At 39.3% G+C, this 24,331-nt stretch overlaps 2 protein-coding genes across 2 annotated transcripts in view; one reads left to right on the top strand and one right to left on the bottom strand.

Annotated features, from left to right (window-relative positions):
* Nucleotides 1-3,108: 3,108 nt before the first annotated feature.
* Nucleotides 3,109-24,331, top strand: part of UBAC2 (UBA domain containing 2) — an 88,803-nt gene continuing 67,580 nt past the window's right edge. Inside the window, exons 1-4 of the mRNA XM_057366184.1 lie at nucleotides 3,109-3,252; nucleotides 11,606-11,733; nucleotides 16,083-16,202; nucleotides 16,633-16,739. Of these exons, the coding sequence (XP_057222167.1) occupies nucleotides 3,222-3,252; nucleotides 11,606-11,733; nucleotides 16,083-16,202; nucleotides 16,633-16,739 (386 nt within the window). The 5' untranslated portion in view covers nucleotides 3,109-3,221. The remainder of the gene's footprint in view (nucleotides 3,253-11,605; nucleotides 11,734-16,082; nucleotides 16,203-16,632; nucleotides 16,740-24,331) is intronic.
* On the bottom strand, nucleotides 18,087-19,396 carry GPR18 (G protein-coupled receptor 18). Its single transcript, XM_057366186.1, has one exon. It carries the CDS (start codon nucleotides 19,312-19,314, stop codon nucleotides 18,349-18,351), a length of 966 nt encoding a protein of 321 aa, XP_057222169.1. The 5' UTR covers nucleotides 19,315-19,396; the 3' UTR covers nucleotides 18,087-18,348.

Here is a 24,331-nt window from a genome sequence, read left to right as displayed (position 1 = left end):
TGTTTTACTCTGCTGCCATCCTTCATTCTATATGCCAGGGGACCATCTGACTGTTGGAGATTAATTAGTAATTAAGAGTTGCTTCAAAAACATCACAAGTTCAGGGAAGAAAGCAACTTAATCATGTTAAAAAAAGTTAGAAATAAAAATTCCAGTCTTCTGGGGTTTTCTTTTGAGCAGGAAATTTAAATAACATTATTTTGTCCATACCAAATTGACCCCACTAACTAGATGCAATAAACAAATGGGAGATATTCAAGCTGACATTTGAGCAGTGTCAAAGCCTTCTAAGCTTGTTCTGAGTAGATTAGTAGATAAGTGCTAGCCTTCCTATTCTGGGATATGTTCCAAGGCAAGCATGAGGACTGATGATTTCATTTAACTCCAAAATAGTCAACACTGTATACTTAAACAATGTAAATAATTTGCTTAATTCTTATGTCACGCTACCAGCTGATGGTGTTGCAATAAAAATGCCTCTCTGCTTGGCACTGTATGTGAGGGCAAAAACTACATTTCCTCAACTATTCAATCAACATGTGAAACTATAATAATTAGCACCAAGTGTGCAGTTTTCTCCAAAACACATCAGTGGATCTCATCTGATCTAATCCCAGAAATAATGACTTAATAATTAATTAAAAACAAACAAACAAACAAACAAGGGATATCATCAGTTTTTTCACAGACTCTCTAATATATTTGTAGACATTAATAAGATAGTGACAAAACAAACAGATATGGAACCAGCTCCCTGTGTTCCACCAAAATTGACAAATCTGCAAGTAYTTTGGTATGCTATCGGGAGAAGCTTGCCAGCTGTTGTTTCTCATTCAGTTTTGCTGTATCTGTCAATGATMACAAGTCCACAGAGCTGCTTTCAAAAGGGCCCTTAAATATTTGCCCAAATGCATCCTTATTCAGTAGATTACATGCCTCTGGTATGTTCAATGATTATGACTTGAATCCAATTCCAGCGCTTGACGTTGCAGAGGAGAATCCCTCTAATATGATTACCTTGTAGGACATCAATCTAGGGAAATCTTCAAAATAGAGACTACAAAAGRGAAAACTACTAGGTCTTGGTTCTTAGGACTGTAAACTTCTAAACTGATGATTGTTCTCCCATTCAATTCTGTTAACTGTGAAAAGCAATAAAAGCAAGCTTTATCTTCAGCACTAAAACAACATTCCTAAGCCTATTACACAGGCAATACTGGAAACGTTTTCARGTTTTATCCTCACCTACAGTAAAGCCAGATCCACAAAAAGGCTTAATTACTTAAAGTGGAGGTTAGTAAAAGAAGTTCAAAATGGTAATTAATTAAAGCAGGAGTACCTCAGTAGATCCCTAAGGCTTCAGGAGGCACCCAAGCTTCTCCCAAAGAGGTTTCATCCTGGAACTATTACCAGCTTTGCACCTCCTTATTTATCTTTCCTTTCCTTATAAATGAGGGTTGCCTGTCACTTATGTGTGGTTACAGGCATTCAGCAGCACACTGACAAGACAGAGTTTGCATATTTAATATACAGCAGCCAGAGCCATTTGCATTTGAAAGAAAGAAAGAAAATTTCTGTAGCAAATAATTTCTTCCAGCTGTGCTTTAAAAGCAGAGAGTAAGCTGGTTGTGTGTAGCCAAAGACACAAAATGCACGATGGCTTTCATGCTGTGAATCCAATTTAAATTCTTTTCAGAGAGAAGAACCTCAGCTTGGGATAAGTCAGGATTTCCAATGAGCTACCTCTTTGTCTCTTCCTCCTGGCTGGTTTAGACATACCTCCTGCTCTGTGAGCGGATTGTGAATCCCAATCCTACCTGCCTGATGCTGGGCCTGTACAGAGAGGACAAGTGACCAACGGAAATCTGAAGTTAGTGCTAGAAAWTTGCCATTTTAAAAATACAAGCTTATATGTTGAACTTAGCTGAAATCTTTGTGGACCCAAGTATATAGTCCTTTTATGTCCCGGTGGCAGTGTTTAAGAKATTATGTTTACAAAGAATCAACAAATCAGCATTTCTGAGTGCTAGTTAATAGCTGCATTTGAATGCAAATATTAAAATGCATTGTTTATGGTATATAAAAATTTATGAAATATAAGAAATCTATTACTTGCCAGAGAAGTTTTTACTATTGGTTGCCTACTTAAAAATTGTTACCTAGCTGACGAGTCACACTTTCCAGTTACAGAGTGACATTTGTTTTCAGTCCTGTACTGCAGTAAGATAAATGCGATTTTGAGGCCCACAGTTCCATGACCACATGAACACAAAGCTCACACACCTTGTGCTGCAGAGAATTGTCACCATTTTAAATGCCTAGCGTGACTTCTTTCAGTAAAGTCTGGTTTCTACAATGACTTGAAAATGTCAGTGAAATCTGGTGCCCTAACTGTTTCAGCCTTATCATACCATATCTCCTGCAAAATCGGGAATTTGGCTCACCCCGCATTGRGCGCCTATGGTGCCTGACGTGCCATCAGAGCCCGTGGTGATCTGTTCAATGCAGTCCCTAGGTGGAGCCTAGAGAGCAATTAATTTAATCCTAAAGCAGACACCTTCATTTGACCGCTTGGAAAGCTCTCCAGACTCCGCTGGCTCTATTGACTCTGTCTCCATTAGCTGTAATGACAGCTTACCCACGCTCCTAATAAGACATTTACCTGCCGGACCCCCCAAATTAGGATGAGCCTCGAGGGCCAGAGTTTTCCGAAGTGTGAGGAGCTAGGCTTCCTCAAGGCACCTACAAATTAAAAATTTAAATCGTATTCAATCACGGAATCACAGAATAGATAGGGCAGRAAGAGGCTCCTGGAATCATTTGGTCCAAACCCCGTGCCAAGGCAAGGCCACCTGSAGCGGGTGAAACAGGAACATGTCCAGGTGGGTTTTAAATGTGTCCGGAGAGGGAGACCACACGCCCTCCCTGGGCAGCCTGTTCCAGKGCTCTGCCACCCTCAGGGAAAACAAGTTCTTCCCACTAATGAAGACTCGAGTAATTACAGTTCCCAGACACGGATTGAAGCGCCCCGCGCCCCCCCCCCCGCCCGCCCGGCGGGCCCAGCAGGGGGCGCCGCCCGGTCGCCTGGCGGCGGCGTTTGGCCCATCGCGGCCGCCTTAGCCCTCCCCAGCCCCGGCCCGGCCCCGGCCCCGGCCCGCCGCGGCTCCACAGGGGCTGCCCGACCTCGGGGGCTCCGCCAGCGACAGGCCCGGGCCGCTGCCATGTTCACCAGCACCGGCTCCAACGGGTTCTGTGAGTACCGGCCCCGCCGCGGTCCGGGGAGGGCGGTRGCCAGGGGTGGGAGCCCGGGCGGCGCTGCCGCCGCCGGCCCCGGGGGAGCCGCTGGCTTCGCTCCCCTCTTGGCTGGACTTTTAAACTACGGCGGGAGGAGCCGCGGGTGTGTCTGTGTATGTGTCTGTCTGTGTGCGTGTCTGCCTGTGTATGTGTCTGTATGTCCCAGTGTGTCTCTCTGTGTCTGCGTGTACATATGTGTCTGCATACATCGATATAGACCTCCATGCCGACATACGTATCAGAAAAAGCAAAACCCCCTCATTTCTTAAWATAAAATTAAAGTTATTAAAAAAACCCCAGTTTATTGATAAGGCAAAAGTCACTGAAGTGCCCCCAGCATTGCTTAGCTTTATTTTTACACGCAGCACATGTAAATAATTTCATGTCCCGGTGTTACCTGAACTGACTTCACAGGTATCGGGGGTTGGCTCTGARCTTATTTACAGGACACAGAATCTGCAGCGTCTGGAAGCAGCAGTGAGGAACAGACCTGGCTGCGATGTGGACTTGGGCACTACAGTCCTAAGAGCAGGCGAGGACAAATGATAAGTCAAAGCTTTGCTGACTAACTGCGTGCTTCATGCAGAATGGGTGGGAGTGTCCGTCTCCTGARGGGCAGGAAGGCTCTGCAGAGGTATCTGAACAGGCTGGATCAATGGGCCGAGACTCAACACTATGAGGTTCAAAAAGGTCAAGTGCTGGGTCCTGCACTTGGATCACAACCACCCCAGGCAGCACTACAGATCTGGAGAATGGTGGTTGGAAAACTTCCCGGAGGAAAACGACATGGTGCTGGCTGGCAGCCAGCTGAACATGAGTCAATGATGTGCCCGGGTGGCCAAGAAGGCAGTGACATCCTGGCCAGTATCAGCAATAGTGTGGCCAGCAGGACCAGGGYAGTGATTGTCCTTTTGTACACAGCACTGGTGAGGCCACACCTTGGGTACTGTGTTCAGTTCTGTGTTCCTCAGTTTAGGAAGGACATTAGGGTGCTATAGCATGTGCAGAGAGGGCAGTGTAGCTAATGAATTGTCTGAAATGCATGYCCTATGAGGAGTGGCTGAGGGAGCAGGGGTCGTGTAGTCTGGGGGAAASGAGGTTGATGTGTGATCTTACCACTCTTTACAAGTACCTGAAAGGAAGCAAAGTGGGGGTTGGCCTSTTCTCCCAGGTAACTAGTGACAGGACGAGAGGACTTAGCCTTAAGCTGCACCTAGGGAGGTTCAGGTTGGACATTGGGAGGAATTTCTTCACAGAAAGGGTGACTAGTTGTTGGAATGGGCTGCCCAGGAAGGTGGTGGAGTTGCTATCCCTGGAGGTGTCTAAGGAAAGACTGGATGTGGCACTCAGTGCCATGGTCTAGTTGACAAGATGGTGTTTGGTCACAGGTTGGACCTGATGATCTCAGAGGTCTTTTCCAACTTAATTGATTCTGTGATTCAGTGAAATCCAAGTTTGGGTGTGAACAGGGAGGAGTAATATTGAYATTTACAAAAGGGTGTTAGTTGTGAACAATATGTCATTCTGCAAAATGTAAATCATAGACTCATAGAATATCCTGATCTGGAAAAGACCCACAAGGATTATCAAGTSCAACTTCTGGCCCTGCACAGAACAGCCCAAGAATCACACCATGTGCCTGAGAGCATTGTCCAAATGCCTCTTGAACTCTGGCAGGCTGGTGCTGTGACCACTTCCTTGGGGAGTCTTCTGGGTAAAGAACCTTTCTAACTTAAACCTTTCCTGACACAGCTTCATACCAAATGTGGTACTTCTTTTTTTTTTTTTTTTTTTTTTTCTTTCTTAAAAATAGATACAACATAACATTCTTACTAAACTCATCCGTTGAACTTGAAGTGGGTTTTTACAATAAGACTTGGCTTTGTTGTACTGACAAAGCTTCAATAGAGGCATGGATTTAGGTGGCAGTGACATATGCTTGCCTAGAGCACAATTGTGGTGTTTTAAGGTGTCCCTGGCTCCTCAGACCTTTGTTCCTGTCTGTGTAGCAGAAGTTGCTGCAGTAGCAGCAGGTGTGTAGGACTCCATCACTCATGTGCAGAATCTGATGGTTTAGGTATATAATGGGTTGGTGCCTGATGTTGTGCCWGGAAGCTGTGCCTGTGTGTTCTGCCCCTGGGTCTTGGGAGCAGTAACCTCCGGYAGAAGTCAGCATCGGTGGATAATGGCACCTGTATCAGTGGCCCTGGAAAAAATAAGTGGACATCTGGTCCAGCAGCAACAAGAATGATCATGCCAGGTCACACTGAAGGCTCCTGCAGCCTGCTGTGCCACCTTTGACAGACTGATTAATATCTATAATGTTTTGACAAGGGAATGTAAATGTAAAAGTAAGCATATCTGATACATGGCACAACTGTGAGATAGGAAAGCCAGGAAACAAGGAGCACCACCTTTTAGAAGGATGAATACAGTTTGCTCTTGCTATGGAAACTGTTTCTGTCATCTGGAGTATTGGAGGAGCTGGTATGCCCTTGGAAAAGGAGCCAGTGACTCTGGTTCCTAACAGGAGCTACAGCGCAGACACATGCAAATGCTTATCAGAACACTGACCCGGTTGAGCTGACTTGTCAAAGAGCATTGCTGTGTGTTCAGGGAGCATCCTGCCAGCACTTGGCTTTAGGGGTGCTTCAGAGGTGGGCTGTGGTGCCAGGCCCAGTCTGGTTGCTTGTGTTGCAATTTGCAATCTGCGGGCTTTGGTCCTGCAAACAATGCTGCTGGAACACTTCAGCAGTTCTGCAAAGGCTGTGTGAGTGTGGGAATGGCCTGGCTGTTTGCTTTGCTGTAGTGCTGCTTGGTTTGCCAACAGGCTGCGTCCCGCGAGCTGAGTGGGATACACAGGAAGGCTTTCCATTATGAGGCACAAAGTCCTTACTAGCAGTTTAAACCAGTTAAATGAACACAACACCTTTCTGCAGGCATTGTAGTATYGCCTCTCAGTATTTTTCATGCTGTGTATGTACTGTGCAGCAGTGTAGTAAGAAAGCCTGTTAAGAGTTAGTCTTTATTAAGATAAAATTTGAGCCCATGTTTTAAAGCATATACACTTGTTACATCTGGAAAATATTTGACTACTTTCACTACTGTGCASAAGGTACTTCTTGTAGTAGTAGGGAGTAGAATCCTTTGAACACACTAGTGTAATTTAGGCTTTTATCTCTCTGGACCTTGTAGTGCAGTACTAGCAATTTGTTAAAAATCCCCAAGGCAAGAAGGGGTCTCTGTGCTCCTCTGCTTGCATAACTGGCAGAACTGAACTATCTTGTGCRGAGGCATCAGGAAAATAATAAAGCTATGTAAATTGATGCTTTGTGGTATGACTGAAGGAAAAATGAAGCATGTATTGAATACATAAGGCTCTTGTGTATAACAATATTATGCAGTACAGTGTTATATGGGAAAGCCAATTAGCTTGTACATCAACATGCCACTGTGCAGCGTGGTTACCTTGAGTCCTCCTGCATAGCACTGAAGGCCACAAAASTGTGGCTATTCTGCTTCTGCAGAGGCAGCTCATTTAATGTCAGTCTCATGTGGGGATTTCCACATGGTCTTGTGGTGTAGCCATAGCTGATATTTCTGACGGTGTTTACTGAAAACAGTATAATATGGCTCTCTGGTTGGAAGGAAGAAAAGTCTGCTCAATGGGGTGAATATTTTTGTTATTTTCAACCTGACTCAGTTTCTAGTTCAAGTGTTGCTTTTAGAAACAAAGGTTTTCTTTTTTTAATTTTTTTTTGTAGTTTGTGACCTAGGCAATACCTAGCAATTTTCTAAACAGTAAATGTATAGGTAAGTGGTTTGATTATAGTCTTACCTGTACCTTTGAAAAATAGGTTTAAAGCATGATCGCAGGTTTGTTTATTGACTTTCTTAATACTAATATTATTTGCCTCTCGGCTTCTGGATTAAATTTAGAAGTATTTGGTGAAAAATGTTCCTGCAGTAATACTTTTCRATACAAGTTTTCACTTGCAATCAAACATCACTGCTGGTTGGTGAGCCCACTGCAGGTTCTTGGACAGGTCTTGGAATACAATAGATTAATATMTGCATGATAGTTCAATGCAGGAAAAGCAACCACCCAAAATACTGATCCTCTAAGTGTATTTGGGARGTACTGTGCTTTCAGATGTGTATCAGTTATGGTTTAAAAGACTCACAGATCTTGTGTATCAGCATTAAAAAAATGGTGTGGGTATTTTGTGCCATTTTAGTAGCCCCCAGCAGTTAATTGTCTGTTTGAAAGTGATGTGCCTGCCTTATAGCAGCTGAGTTTGAGAAAGTTGCAGATGATAGTGGAAAAAAAGAGCTGTTACACAGCATGTTTTGTCTGTAGCTGTGGTGTAAGCTCAGTAGGGATCCCCACAGAAATTGCCCTGAGCTAATTTGAGCTTCTGCAGCCGCTGCTCATCAGCTGGCTCATCACTKCACATGAGCTGGCAATGTGGTCCTGTCCCAAGTGAGCATTTGGGTTTAGAGCCTGGAATAGTAGTTCAGAGGTGAAGTTGTTGCCCCAAGAGCTCTTCTGCAACAGTAGCTTGGGCTTGGCTGTCTGATTTGGTATGCCCATCTCCTGTCTCTTCACCTGTGAGTRGTGAACAGGCAGGGACTGGAAATAATTTCAAAAACTGTAGCTGTTGCTGTAACCTTCTCATTCTTGTCTGTAATACAGCAGTGACTTCTAWGGCTGCAACTCCAGCAGTTGTGCCATAAACCTCCCCCTCTGCTCATGRCAGATGGACTCTTGTATCCTTCACTCTCTGTACTTTAAAGGTRGTACTGGCAGCCAGAAGAATAGTGGGCTGGGGAAGGATGTGTGGGCTTTGTAATAAAGTGCAGTGGTGGAATGTGGAGACTTGGAGGTGGTTTTCTCATTTATGTCACATTTTAGGATCAGCTTCACATTGTGCTGTTGATAGCATGAAGGTTGGGACACTTGCCCATGAGATTATGAGGGCAGTTTTGGGGGGAAACTTCTCCATTGCACAGGAATAAGCGAAGATCTGCAGTGGAAGATAATTCCTTGCTATTAATCATAGTGTGGACATATTCTGCTGGTTATTAACCAAATTTCTCTGTGTAGTTAGGTGGATGCCCAGTAGATGAGTTGTAGCACCAATGCTGTTACTGCCTGCTGTTCAAAAGAAATGCCACTGAGGGAATACTTTGAGATTGCAAATTTATTCCAAGGCCTTTGAAGACAGTATTTGATATATTTTAACTTTCAGGGTCAAAATGAGCGTTTATCCTTCCATTCTACTTTCTGTATGTGGTATAAAGACACTGTGTGTTTTCCTTGTGCACATTTGCATTGGTGCTGCCAGCAGACTCTGGTGTCCTGTAGGTCAGTGGTACATGTTTCCATCTCACACATGATTGCATACCTATTGGACTGGAATTTTGCTTTCTAAATTTTGCCTTTGTGTTTTAAGTAAAGAATTTGACTTGGATGTCAGAATGCCTGATTGTGCATCTGGGAGTGTTARTCATTTTTGGTCTGACATGGTTGAGACCATGGTCCCACAGCAATGGGAGGGTTGCTCCTTTCCTGTGACCTCACAGCAATCCTTGATAARGATCTATATGCTGTTGAGGGATAAAGCAAACTGCTACACTGTGCAGTGAAACTCTTGGAAAAAGAATTTCAGAAGATGCATTATTATATTTGTCAAGCTCACCAGACAAGAATAAACTTCTCAACCATGACTACATTATGAGAAGCTGGAGAGTAGAAGTTTCCATCACTCACGTGATGTTCCCTGTGGGTGACTGTCACATTCATGAGTTAGTTGCCTCTGTGGTTTTTTGCTTGATGACGTGTCTAATAATACGCACTTTTCCTCTGTTAAGGTTTAAAGTGCCTAAGCTGAAAGCTAAAAGGAGGMTCTTAATAAAAATGTGTGTTCACACTTTCAGTGAAAACAGATAAAGTTCTGTTGGTTGGTTATTTTTGAATGCATTCAAATGAAGAATTTACTGGATAGGATTAAGTATTTCAAGTGTGTATTACATGCAATGTAGAAATGATCTAATGATAAAAAAAATTGCAGTAAAATCTACCTGTATATTAAACCTGTATAGAAAAACATAGCTGCGGTGGTATATCTAGAGACTTTRTTGTCATGTTTTTCTGTGGTAATGTGATCATTATTTAAAAAGTTTATAGGATTAATGAGTTCTTTTGAAAATTTCTTAAAATTCATGAAATAATGKAAATGTATTTGATAGTAAAATAACRTTTTTTATCAAACTTTGGTTCAGAAATGTTTACTGTTGTGACTGTTACAATTCTTCTGAATTAGGCTGTAATGTCAAGTATCAAAAATCTCTATCCTTGACTTTTTGACCTTTTCACATTAAGAAATGTTMATTTAACTAAGTTAACTGAAGGAGTATTGCTTGAGTTTTCAAATTAATATGTGTATTCATTGTGAGTATAGTAGCTTTCAGGAAGCTTCAGCTTCTTTTTCCCCCACAGTATACTACAGTGCTCTGATGGGCTTCAGATGGTTTTGAAAAGCCCAACTGAATCAGCGAAATGAATAATTTTAAAAAGTGGATGTCTAAAGAATATAGATTTTATTTTAGGAGAGCAAAAAACCCCAAAGAAAGATATTAGATTGAAAGGTGGACAATTTTCTTGCATTAAAAAAAAGGATCAGCCAGACTTTTTGCCTGAATGTCTCATACAATCATAGAAGYAGAGCTTATATTATAAGCAGAGTAACATCAACCTGTGTCAATCCAAGTTACTGCCTAAATTCTATGAAAGGATAGTTCTTCAATGCCTTGCTTAAATAGAAACTGCATGTTTAAATAATGAACTCAAAAGGTATGGATGGGGACTAAATTAAGAGTTCTAAGTACAAGTTTTCATTATGATACACATAGAGATGTCTTCTTCACATGGAGAACATCAGAAGACTTCAAGGTGACGAACAGCTAACACTGTCCATCAAAGTAGTTCTTGTTGTCATCAGTTAATACTTGGATGAGGATCATGCCTAAATTATGTAGCAGGAACTGTATTTTTGATGGCAGTGGGATTGTCCTGTAGTTAAATCTTGGCTTTGGTGTCTGTTAGCATATTCTGTTTCTTGCAGTTCACTGTTCTAGTGCGCGGCAGATGTTGAAAAAATAATGCATGGTATTCATTTTAACCTGGACTGGTTAAACCATGCTGTTTCCTGCAGTTTTGTTCCTCCTGTTCCCCTGCTCTTTACTCCCCATTAGTACTTTTAAAGTMATCTCATTGCTCCTTTTATTATATWAAGAAGAATGACAACAGAGYTACGGATTTTGTAAYACCCTGCAAAAATAGTTCTGAAAATGAATGGATTCTGTGCCGTAGTTGGGGTGTTTGGAAAGCAAGCACATGTGATTCAGGTTGCACATGTGAAAAGGAGAAAAGTCATAGAATAAATAACATTTCAGAGTCTCTATATTTGCTTGAATTGTTGGGCAAGAGTTTGTGTTTTATTGCATCAACTGCACCAACTRGTTAGGGTGAATTCCTGGGTATACTCCTGCTGTATATTCTACTTCACAGTTTTTAGTAAACATGAAATGCATGTTGCAGATTTCTCTTCAATACACAGATTTCTCTGCTTGCTTTCTTCTGACAGTCCTTTCTGAAAGTCATGCTTCTAGAYAGAAAGAAGATCTGATTTCACAAATGTCCTGATTCTAGTAATTTCTTCATGAATAATTGTAATGATTGAATGGAAGGAAGATGAATATCATGCAAATTGACTTAGATATGTTTCCTTGAATGGTGAATCTAAGTGCAGTGGAGAGAAAGTCAGGTTTATTCAGGTGGTTCCTGCTTCATAGCCTTTAAGAAAAAACTAATCTTAATTCCTAATGCAAAGAAAACAGAAGTATTTGTTTTAACTAAATGTGCTTGTATATTTTGCCAGAAAAAAAAAAAAGTGTTTATTTTCTGAAATGCTATTGAGCCTTAGGAGGGCAGCATAGGMGAACATGACCTCTGTAGGTGCAAAGAACTTAGGTTTAATTGTAGCCAAACAATTTCATGAGACACTGTTGGAAACAAAATGTCTGGTTAATATTTAACTGTCAATAATATCTCTAAACATTTCCTTTGGTTAGTGTGTTCTTCCTATCTATTGGTAAGTTTTTGAGAACTTGGGAAGTTGTTGAGCTAAAAAGTCAGGGTGGTGTCACTTCTATTATGTCTTCRAGTCACGTGTTTAAATGTCACTTTTTGAATGTGAAAAACTTTTCTCGAAAAGGTTTTTGTTTGTTTGTTTGTTTTGTCTTTAAGATAAAGCGCCTTTGTCAAAGAGTTTGTTACTAGTCCCAAGTGCCATCTCGATTCTATTGACTCTGCTCTTCCAACATTATCAGAAGTTCTTTGCGTATAATCTACAAGCTGTAAAAGAGGATTTTCAGGTAAGAGTCTGCTCATTTGGTGTGGCAAGGGACTACAAATTGGGGTCTTCTATGCAATTTTTCCCAKCTTGTTCTTACCTTTTTTATATCACCCCAGTATGCTACTTTTTGGAAAACGTGAGAGAAATGTAGCTTTTCACTTCTTTGTTTTGTCTGCAAAAATTATTTGGTTTGTGTGATTTTTCCTTTCAGGCACTGGCATTTGGAAACATGCTGTGAATGAAGTGTGATTTAGCCCACTTAATAATACTTTTATATGAATGTCAGTATCTTATTGTGCTTTATTTTTGAGGCTGAAGAGAGCTATTTTGATTTGGCACTCTGATGATAAATGATTGATTTTAGCAATGGAGGCCGTAACTTTCATTCTGTAACTTCTTTGTAGTTAGTTGTGGAAAAAACTAAACTTTGCCTGTTGAATAAGATTGCTGCTTCTAGTTTGGAAATTCCAAGTGATGGGGGAGTTTGTAATGCTCCTCAGTAATCAGCTGAATTGGTTCATTTCTTACTCATTCCTGTCTTAAACTAAGATACTCTATCTTTTAGGTATTGTGTCTTTTAAGGTTTTGTTTTAAGCTTAATTAAGGATCCTGTAGTATCAACTCTAAATGTTGAAACAATGCACTTAGAAGTGATTAGATAAGTGCTGCTGGGTTGTTATGGGTGTTTTTAATTTTTGGAAGTGGCAAACTACTGCTCAACAGAGAAGTGTCAGCAAATGCCTCTGTGTTTATCTTACCCCACAGATATTAAAGTCGCATCAAACAAAAGGTATGTAGTCAAATAAATTTTTGAGGATGCCAGCTATAGCCTRTTTAAAAGACTATTAGACCTAGCTAGTGATACTCTGTGCTATTGCACTCTCTGTAATTTTTCTTGTCAAGAACAAGAGCCTCATTGTAATTATAAATTAAAACTGCAAGAGCAATATTCGAGCACAATACAAGAGTATTGTCCGGGTGTCTTGCTGGTGCTGTGCAGTGAAAATACATAAATGATGTCTGCCTTTTAAAAATGTTAAAAAGTGTTTGGGGAGGGGGGATGAAAAAGTCTGAGAAACTGTTCAAGTTTTAAATGGAAATTGTGTGGGTTTGGGATTTGTTTATTTGTTTTGCAATTTGTCTTTAGAGGAGTCCTCTCTTTTCATATATTTGATCTGCTGAAAAACAGTAGTAGTTGTGTTTTATTCGAAGAAACCATCTTTACTGTGTAAAGATAGTTTATTAACCATAAACATTTGCAAGTATCTGTAAAAGTTATGACACTTTTATTGTGGTGCTTTGGGGAATTTSTGAGTTTGGATTATTTATTTCATGAGATTGTTTCTTTAATTGCCATAGCCTTTGGAGTAAGTATATACTTTATCACTGAGTACCTCTGAGATCAGGGAGAGCAGATTGYTTAACTCTTTTCTGGTGCTAATATTCAAATAAGAACTCTAAAACTTGTTTAGAATGAATTCATCTGCAAGGATGTGCTTAACGGAAAAAAAAAATTCAGGGGCTGAACAAAAATTTTGGATGTTGGATTTTAACACTTAAAGCTGGTAGAGAGCACAGGAATTAAAGTGAACAGTTGAAGAAAAGTATATTTGATTTGGAAGGCAAAATATGTTCTGTCCAAAGCTGAAAGGTATTTGTCTCTGTACAGAGGACCAGGGAAGAGAGCAGGGAAGATGCTGTGTGTAAAATATTTTCATTACGTAATACTTATGTATTTTTAAAGTTGGCCAAAGCAAAGAGCATTTAAGACTAGAAGCTTTTATATTCTATGTGAGGGCTGTTCAGTTAGTGTGTGTCAGGAAATATKCAGCTGCAAGGTCATGGCTCTGCCAGTCTGGACTTCAGGAGAGGTGGTACTTAGGCTGGGATTTTTGAAACTGGGCATGTTGGTGTGGGACAGTGAGAATGGTGAGATTCCACTTCTTTCTTCTTGTTCCGTCCTTGGGTATGCCAGGACTGAGGCAGAAGGGAAGTTAGAGGCAGAAGGTAKGTTGGGGCCTGAGGACCTTGAGAAATGTGAGAACTGAGAGTGCCTATCAGGTTGTGGCTTGGGAAAGGGAGCAGGGGGAGCCAAAGCTGAGCTGGATACTAGTGAAAGAAGAAGAGCAGCAAGAAAAGTTTGTGTAAGCAAAGAGCTGGTGCTRTAATTATGAGACTCTCTAACAACTTCAAACAATCATGGCAATTGGTGGAGGTACCMAATGACTGGAGAAAGGCAAAGGTCACACTTGTCTCTGAGAAAGGCAGAGAAGATCCAGTTAACGTGTTAACGTTAGGCCACTCAGCCTTACCTTAGTYACGAGGAACGTCTTGGAGCAAATCTTTTTAGAAGCATTTTCTCAAGATGAAAAAGGTGACTGAGAGCAAGATGGACAGATTCTGTGGGTTGTGATTGTAGTTGCACAGCTGGTGTCAGCAACAAGCATTTGGGTTTTGTGCCCRTGGGGTCCTCTGGGAATTGAGGGCTATTTGGAAAAAATGGGATCCACCTCACCAAATGGGACAAAGACATCTTTGCTAGCAGACAGGCCAGCCTGGCGAGGAGAACATTACGAAATGAGCAGCGCAGGAGGGAGATGACAACCCATAGTCTAGTGAGGAGACAGTGGACTGGGATAGCAAAGGATTGATATGAATGGGTGACAGGATGACACAAACAGAATCAGCAAAACAGGACAGTAAAGGTCCTACTTCATGAATACTCCTTAATATAAATAAGGAAGTACCTATGGGGACAGCATTATGTGGAGTGCTCACATATGTTTTATGGTATACCAGCATGACTGGTACTTCCCTGAGRTGTCTGTATGTGAGTACATGTGACATAGGGGACAACTAAGTGGAATTAAAGGTCATATGCCRTTACAGGGCTATGATCTCTCTTTGGGAAGTACAGGCCAGTTAGTGCTTTTGTTATTACCGGCACCATGRTGAAACAAGTCCTCCTAGAATTAGTTTTCAGAGGAACACACATGAGGARCAGTGACTGGGGATGTCAGGACAGATTTATTAAGTGTAATTATTGACTGACCGCATAACGTTCTGTATGAGGTAGATGGCTGTCTTRGTGGGTGATGGAAAATAAATGTATGTTGTTTATTTTGACCTTGTTATGGCTTTACACTGTCTCCCATAACATCCTCAGAGACAATGATGAAGTACAAGATGAGAGGAGTGGGACAGTGAAGTGGATTGGGGCCAATTCTGTTTAGTGTCTTCATTCGTAAGTTGGACAGCAGGACATAGCATTCTCTCAACAAGCCTTTGGGTGATGTAAAACTTGGATTTGTAGTTGTTGTATGTGTTAGTTCTGCAGCCATTTAGAGGGGAAGAAAAAGGTCAGTAGGAACTTTAGTTCAGCAAAGGCAACTCCTGCATCAGAGAGGAGTAACACCATGCACCAGTGCCAGCTGTGGGCTGAGCAGCTGGAAATTGCTTTATGGAAAAGGCTCTGAGGCTGCTGGTGGAGGCTTAAGTTGAACATGAACCAGCAATGCAGCATTGTGGCTAAGAAGCCCAACAGCATCCTGGGCTGCATTGAGAAGAGCCTCRCAAGGAGGCCTGGATGATGATCATCTCTACTCAGTCTCAGTGAGGCCACATCTGAAGTGTAGTCCCTTGTGCTGGGTTCCTGAGTACAAAATTGATGTTAACATACTGCAGAGAGTCCAGTGAAGGGCCACCAGGCTGGTCAGGGGCTGGAGCATTTGGTGTCTGAGGAGAGGCTGAGACAGCTGGGRTTGTTTAGCCTGGAGAAGAGAAGGTTTAGGRTATATCTTACCAGTGTGTGTAAATACCTAATGTGAATGAGCAAAAAAGAGGGAGCCAGGCCCAGTGAAAGGACAAGAGGCAATGKGYRTGAATTGAAATGMARGAAATTCCATTTGAARAAAAAKRTTTTTACTKATGGARCAGAAGAACAGTTTCCATTCTTRGAGGTGTTCAAGACTCAACTTGATACAGCCCAAGCAAGTGGGTCTGATTAGACCTTCCTAGAACAGTTACACTGGACTAGTTTATATTTAGAGGTTGCATAAAAAACATTTTTTTTTGTAATTATAAATTCACTAGCGTTGTAATTTATGTTTTTATTTGTAAATGTAAACTAGGAACATGAAAGTTATTTGAGTTAATTTCAATTGTTTATTTGACAGTTGAACATCTACCTTGAAAATATTTTAGTTTTAAATATACTTGTTGACCTCTCCATAGTATTCTGCTCTCTGTATTTCCCTCCTTAACTGTACTGCATTTCTGTTATGTGACTTCAGCGTTTCATCCCCTCTGAACACAAAACAAAAATTTTCTTGAAGGAAGAGAGGCTTAACATGATCATTAACCTTCCAGATTTGGAGACTTGTATGTGGAAGAACAATATGTCTTGATTTGAAAGACACATTCTGCAGCAGTCTGCTCATCTACAACTTTAGAATATTTGAAAGAAGATATGGCAGCAGAAAATTTTCAGTAAGTTCCAGTTTTGAGGAGTTTTTTTAATAGAAACTTTTGGATRCAGTTTAGTCTTGTACTTTTGAATGAATTTTGCAGTTTTATTTCTAGCATTTTGTATAGAAATATCTGTTAAAGGGTTTTAAAGATAATTTGATTTTTATAAATTTAAATTTGTATTGCTAATATCTTGCACTCAGTGGATTATTCTAATTAGTGTTTGCAGATATATCAGTTGTAAAATATCAGACCCATAGAATTTAATTTTGGAAACATTCATTCTTCAGTATCTAGACAAGTAGACCTGGAATTACGTTGTATTAAAGATTGAATTTGTCCTAGTTGAACTAGTATAGAGGTTTTATTATTTTTTCCTTATATTTGGAGATACATTTAAACCTTATTTTTAAACTGTTGTATTGATTCRAATTAACCTTTTTCCTTCCAGTCTTTTTTACTGGGCGCTTGGATGCTCTCAGCGTTGTTTGATCTTCTCCTTGTAGAAATCACTCAGTATATATTTGGCATCACCATCAACAGCTTGCCTTCTGGTTTGTAAGTAGCTTCTAATGAATTGGCTATTTTAGATATAGTTTCAWTGGGTTGTTTTCTGAAGATTTTAATTTTAAAACCCTTTCTTCATTTAATATTTCAAATTAAATTTAAACCTCTTTTGAACTGAAGTGTAAAGGTTTTTGGCACAACCTTTATAATTTCAAACATTTATTTCTTAGCTATGATCTGTGTTTTATTTTAAATTTATCTGTATAATGATTAGTTTCCAATCTGTTGGTCCCATTTCCTCTGTTAACATGATTGCAACATGGCTTGCAGTGCACAATATATTATTGTATTTGTGCAGTCTAAATTGTTTGGATCTGTTCAATCTGTAAAATCTAAAATCAGGTTGTGCTGATTTCTTTTTAAATCAGAAAGGCAACAGAACTGTAAGTCATGTGCTATGTTTACTTTTAAACACATATTCATTTCATACTGGTATTTTGTATGTGTTTCAAAAATTGAGTGCTAGAGCTTGTTACTCCATTTAGTGCTTGCAGCTGAAGTTCTTACAGCTTTATGGTGTTCAGTGGTGCAGTTTTGCATAACCTGTATTTGGGATTTATGCACTTAGTAAAAGATGCACTTATTACAGTAAAACCATAGAGCTTCCAACCCTTTGTGGTTAAGCTTCTGACAGATGAGATCATACAGACTTGAGTTTCCATGTGTTGCACAGTCTGAGGTAATAATAAAAGCTCTTGGAGTAAAATTTTTAATATTAAACACCATATTAGACTTTTTTTTATTTCTACTTTTCCAGAGTGTCTGTTGAAAGTATTTAAAGACTGATTTTTAGGACAAAAAGCATGTGTTTGATATTATAAAGATACATTTTTTGTAGTGTGCAAATATTCAAAAGAAGTTGAAAGCTTGGTAACTACTGCAGTTATTCATCAYGTTTGTTACCAGGAATTTGTTGCTAGGACATAGGCTGCTGATGCGTTTAAAGAAATTCCTATTTTCCCAAGTGTAAAAAGATGCTTTGTGCAAAAGTAAGGTGTAATAAATGTGCACATTATACCCACAGGTAGATAATGAGCAGTTTGACCATTACACCCTCTGATGGTACTTTAGTAACTGCAGAATGTAGACAGTTGCAAAGAAATCTGCATCAAGAAAGTTTTAAATTACGTGAAATGAAATTTTTACCTACAAATGCCTTCTCTTTAAGCCATGATGATATTGATCTTGAGAGAATGAAGTTTATTTTAGAAGTGTGGGATAYGCAGTAGTTTCAGGAGCATTTGATTATGCAAATATAAAAATTAATATATACATTGCGTCATTATTCTTAAGTGTTGTCTTCTWTATTATATTAATAGTCACTTTCATGTCTGACAATATTCACAGTCTTTTGAGGTGACAAAAGAGTTAGAAAGTTTAACACCAATGCTAGTTTTTAGTTCATTTCAGGTGAAACAACAAAAGATGYTGAGCAAATAAAAAGAGATGCAATTATTATTCTGCTTCTGTCATATTTACAGTGCAACAAATATATCTGTTACTTTGGTTATAGAACATTCTTCTGTGTAGTCAAGTGCTAGAATTTGAAAAAAGAATAATTTGTTAACATTGTAAAAGTCCCCTGACATTTTTTCTCTTTTTATACCATTTCACTGTTCATAGTATTGAGGGATCTTACACTTCCAGTTCGAAAACTTTTCCTGCGCACACTTCGAAGGTAATTTCGATAAAGGATTACACTGATGACTCTTGCCTGGAATTGTTTGGAAACAATGTAGTACAGTATAACATCCAAGCATGTACTGAGGTTCATGAGAAAGGTGGTAAAGGCTGCCCAGGGATTGTAAATTGTGTTTTCGTCTTGCAACATCAGGAAGGCAAAGCAAATGTGGAAGGGTACAAAGCAGATGAGTACCTGAGCAATCAGAGTAACTATAATTCTTATGGATCTCTCCTTGGCCTTGGGCTTCAGTTTGGAAGTCCTGCCATGAATAAAATTGTAAATAATGACCAGGTAACACCCCATCATGATAAACAAGGGGATCARAAAGAAAAAAATCAGGCGACAGAAGTTCAGTGTATTTACTTCTTTTAAATGAACTATATCAAGCATTTTCATGCAGGTGGTAAAATTTGAGGCTTGGTCTGGATCAGATCGTAAGAACAGCAATGGGGACGTTGTTGAGAGGGTCATTATCCATATTCCAGTGCAAGCCAGCACAGCTTTTTTTGTATTTTTTAGTTCTTTGACATGTTTGGGCTGGACAATAGCCATAAATCTGTCTACACTGATAAAAGCGAGCAGCCACAGAGCGATGGCTGGATAAAACACAGTGAAAGCCCCGATGATCCGACAGAAYGTGTCTCCAAAAGGCCAGGTTTCTGTCCCGTGGTAGATTATCCGAAAAGGCAAGGAAAATATAAAAATTAGGTCAAGTAATGCAACGTTCATCATATATATAGTTATTGTTGTTCTTTTCTTGGTAGTGCAGCTGAACACCCATAGTGCAATGGCATTCACCAACAATCCCACGGTGAACACAAAACTGTAGAAGACCRATGATGCTATCCTGTATTCTTCTGGGTGGATTTTTTCAGGCATCATATTTATTTGAACTTAGGAACAGTTGTTGCACTCCATAAATAACCTAAAATTAGATAAAAGATGGGACGTTATTCTCAGTCAAATAAAATCTGATCTTAAACAGGAAGACTGTTTTAAAATGGTGTTTAGTGATGAGACTGTGTTGTTTAGCTGTTAAAATRTGCTAGGTTTGTTATTTTTTCCAACTGCAAATGCATTATCATCCAGAGGGAAACATATGTCTTGTCAGACTTATGAAAGATAGTATGTATAAGCATGTTTTAATAAAATATTTTAATTACTTAAGGGACTTTTTATGTAAGGAATCAAAAAGTCAAGATTGACACTTCAAGTGTGCATCGGTTAATAATGACAATTAGATTGAAACAGTTGTATTAGAGCTATGAGAACAGTGTTCTAAAGCAAATATTTCTACAAGTTGTCCCTGTTGAAAAATTCTTAACTAAAACCAATTATGGAAAGAAGCAAGTGAGCATAGCATGTAGTGACATTTGAATATCCAAAGAGAAGTATTGACTTTGTGTTTTATCTGTGTGAGCTACTTAACTCCCAAAAGAGCAGGTGCTTGCCTGTTGTTCATAAAAGACACTAAAAGACTGTTTAATAGCYACATAGCTTCTGATATTTAATCCCAGGGCATCAGAACCACCCACCCAACACATGAATGAAATGAATAGATTAACAGACTTCCTATTTAAAAAAGGTGAAAAGATGGGAAACCGCACAGTCTCCGACTAGGCCATATGGGAGCTGTATTTGCTTGGGGGGGAAAAGCTGCCCCAGAGCACAGTTGTGCTACTTCTTCCAGCTTCTTGGTCATAGGAGTTGTCACACATATCACTGCACTGCATGACACACGACATGCACTGTGCATGTCACTGTGYGTGCTCAGGTAATGAGAGCAGAAGGAAAGGATGCCTGGTTTGCTCTGGAGGATGGCAGACAGTACCTGTTGTTTGCATGAGTGCTTTGTTTAACCCTCACCCCCAGCACTTTGCTGGCTCTTGCTGTGGTCACAATCTCATTACTTTGTGTGGGAGAGTTCCTCTTGTCTGGCCTTTTACCCAGCCTTGTGGCAGCTTTGTGAAGAGGAGGAGGAGGAAAGAGTTACTTGTTTGATCTTCCCACTTGTGACAAACAGCCAAGGAAGTTCTACAGTATCGGTTAGGCACCAGAACTGTTCTCAAGAGCAGAAGCATGCATCGTTCCTGTGTGTTTTGTCCCCAGAAATAAAAATGCATTAAAAAAATGTATTGTTACTGCTCATCTGGTTAATGTTACCAAATACTTCATCAGTGCTGCAGGAATGCATAAAAGATTGAACCAGTGTTTATTAATTTAACACCTGGTTTAACACTAGCAAATAACAGCTGCTTTTGAGAAGAGTACCCATGGAGTAGCTGATTTTAAAATAGCCTGTTAAATCTTTATATAGATTAGTTTCTGAAATATGATTCCAGAATTCTAGGAATTTAGGATTCTTATATTCTAATGTAAGGATTCTAATTTTCTTACAGTTCTCCAGTTTACAGCTACATAAAAATTTTACATATAGAAATATCTAACCCTAAACTTAAGTATTTTTTTACAATTGAACAAAACAAAAAAGGTRTATTTTCTGCTCAAATGAGGTCATTAGAACATACAACAGAATTTATGTTTTGTATGGGAAAAGCTGTTCATGTAGTGCTAAAAAGAGGTTTGGAGGGCAACTGTATAAATGTCACTAGCATTTCTTGTGTGAAGAATTCAAAAAATAAGAAAAATAAAAGAATTAAGGATAGCAGATCTTACCGAAAGTTAGATGGCATATACTTAAAAATTTTGTGCACATTCTAGCAGCTCAGTGTAAGTATTGGCACACTGTTCCACTTTCCACTGTTCCACTTTCATTACTGCTGCATAAAATTGTCCAAATGTTGCTTAATACACACCTTCCCCCCCCACCCTTGCACATTGTGAGTGTTTTTTTTCCTCTAGTTCTGGGTTTTTTTTTCTCTCTTGCTAGTGATTGTGTATGACATAGTGCATAACTACCAGGCTCAATATCCTGACGGACTTAGCAGGTGAACTGAGTAGTAATGTATAGGATAGGGTGAAGGATTCACTTGAATATTAATAAACATTATGGGTGTTAGTTTTGGTTTTGGTCTTCTCTCCTTTGGACTTGTAGTGATTGTAATTGTTTCTGGTCAGGTCATGTTTTTGAAATCAGTGGGCTGATGTTGATGGGAAGAGAGGAAGCTGAATCTGGTGTGAGCTTCTATCAGAAAAACCAGAGATTCCATGCCTTATATGCTGATTAATTCATGTTTATGACACTTTTGAGATATATCAAAGAATGGACCCGCTGTAACAAAAAGGGTTTGTTGGGTTTTTGGTTTTTTGGTTGGTTGTTGGAGACACTGTTTCCAAACTTTGTGAATTTAAATGCATTCCAGTTAACTTTTAAGAGCCTAAATTGTAACATTTATGTAGGTATGAAATACTGAGATTTTTTAAAGCATAAGTTACCTGTCTGCATTTATACACAAATGAAGATAKTCTGCTTTTTCATCAGTACTTGTCTGCATGACAGATTGAAATCTCCCAGATCAGCCCAAGAGGATCTTTGGGGGCCTCTGGTTGGATGGTTTTGCCCTAGTTGACATTTTTCATAATGGGAACATTTACTTACTGGTATTGATTAAAGTGCTTACTGAAGAGCCCCTGGAGTCACTGGTTTCTGGAAGTCTTGTTTGTGTTAATTCTAAATGATTCCTCTGTTCTTTGGCTGTGTGTTTTATCAATCTTTTAATTTTTTAATGATAACTGGCATTCTGAATGTCTAATGTGAATTGTGAAGGCCATCTAGGTGCTGTGTACAAGAACGAAGACTTTCACAACAAAATCACAATTAAATCTTTTCCTCCAGGCTCTTGCTACAATTTAGGTAAAAGTGGTTCMATTTAAAGAACCATGCATGTATCTCTCTTCCCAATATCCCTTTTTTGTTTTGTCWGCCCCTTATATTTGCTTGTGTTTCTCTGAGGAGGACATGACTTTCAGTGAAGCAGAGAGAGACCAAGCACCATGATCTTCTCCTAGTTTTAATTTCATGAAAACATTTTTCCATTAGTGATATATGTATTTACTAATGTGTTCATTTATTGCATATTTTTAAAATTTTTCTTAAAATCCTAATGCTTTTACAAATGCAGTCATTTCTCTTTAAATGTTATTTATAGAATGCTGCTGATATTTCGAAAGTGCACTAAAGAATTAAATGTCTTTCCATTAGTTCTAGAAGTAATGCCCATGTTTTCCTTCTGAACAAAGTCTATCTTAAACAACATGCATAAACATCCAAGTTACTTTGTTAGCATAATATAAACGATTGTTACTCACCTTTTGTGTGTTACAAAGTTTCTTCAGAGATGCTTCTTTCATGGCCCCAAATCTGTACAAGGGTTAGACTTCCTCCTCTTTGCTCAACTTCACTTAGCTGAAATAGCTCCTCTTCACAGGCAGGAAACAATGATGTAATCTCACTAGTTCTGAGCTCTTGTTGGTCATACTTAAAAGTTACTATTTCACGTAGGTGCTGTGTCTGTGAGCTGGTATTTCTGTTACCTTTCAAATGTCAAGCTTTTATAATATTTCCAGTGTGGCTAGACTGGGCTGTTGCTCTATATATCTCTTCAAAACACACTTTTAAGTGTTTGTGGTATAATGAGAGCATATTTTAAGCTAAGGTTTACGTGAGAGGGTATCTRCAAAAATGTGCATCTTGGTTATAAAGAAGTTTCTAATAAGCGCAATGTAAATGTATTTTCAGTAGAGCATAATCTGGTGAATTTTTTGTGGAAATCCCCTTTTTATTTATATTGCCTTGGATAGTAGTCAATCTGAAAGTGACAGAAACTCACTGCATTTGAAATGAGAAGTTTGATTCACTTGAATACACAGTTTTGTTTATTGCTGTACTTATGATATTGTATTAACACAAGAGCAATGTTCTATATTTTATTTGCTGTCTAAAATGCTAACATGCCTATACCAGAGCTTTGCCAAAAAATGCTGTCTGAAAAAAAGGTTTTAACCTTTGTAAAAATGTAATAAAATTCAGCTCTGTCACTGCAACAGACATCTTTGGTGGGATGGATGTATTCACAAAGGCTTATAAGTAAAGGAAACTAACTACCTACATTTCCTCTTTGTCACCTTGAGAAAAGATCCACCTTTAGAAAACCTATTCAGAGAAGGAKCTTGTTCCACATTCTCTGTGGAGTGCTTGCTGCTGCATATCTCTGCCTGGTAGTCTTTGGGACATGGTAGCAGAGAATTCTGTGTTGAGCAGGGCAGCAGTAACATTTCACTGTCCACCTGACATGACATCAAGAATTTGCCAGGATGTGCATTTGGTGCCAGAAGCAATAAAGTCCTGCAGTTCAGAAATAGCCAGAATCAGGTTTGGTTTTGGGAACATCTTTCTTCACTGACTGTAAGGCTAATATAGGTAGGTGATCCTCACTCAGTGCTCTAGATAACTTCCATGAAAAAAAAAGCCTCTCTGTACTGATTTCATGTTATTTATCTCAGCTGAATGGGTTTGCCTAAGGTTGTAGGTGTCTGCATAGGTCAGTATGATGATTAATCACTGGGAGGGACCTGGATATGAATTTTTGTGTGTAGATTACTTTTAAATATTTGGGGTTTTCCTATTTAGGTGAACTAATACAAAACTTGTTTTTTGTGATCTTTCCAAAGGCCTCTTAACTACATCAATCTGCAAATCCTCCCCAGACCAACATATGAAAATATAAATCTATTTGTAAATGCTTAATATTTTAGGATTAAGGAGTATCTTAAAAGGAAAATGAGTGTTGAAAACTCTTCAGTGACTATCATTAGTAAAGCAACTCCAGAGCATGCTTCAGCAGGACAAAGCACCGTTTTCAACCATCCAGTGATAGCTCAGTGAAATTCAGTGACATGTATATCTCATGGAAGAGAAGAACTGGACTTTCGAACTATC

The sequence above is a fragment of the Malurus melanocephalus genome, unplaced genomic scaffold (genome assembly GCF_030028575.1).
Source record: "Malurus melanocephalus ecotype Western Australia unplaced genomic scaffold, MMel_1.1 scaffold_61, whole genome shotgun sequence".
In the NCBI taxonomy this organism is placed as follows: domain Eukaryota; kingdom Metazoa; phylum Chordata; class Aves; order Passeriformes; family Maluridae; genus Malurus; species Malurus melanocephalus.
The sequence above is the reverse complement of the archived record's forward strand: the minus strand, read 5'-3'. Positions and strand labels throughout refer to the sequence as shown.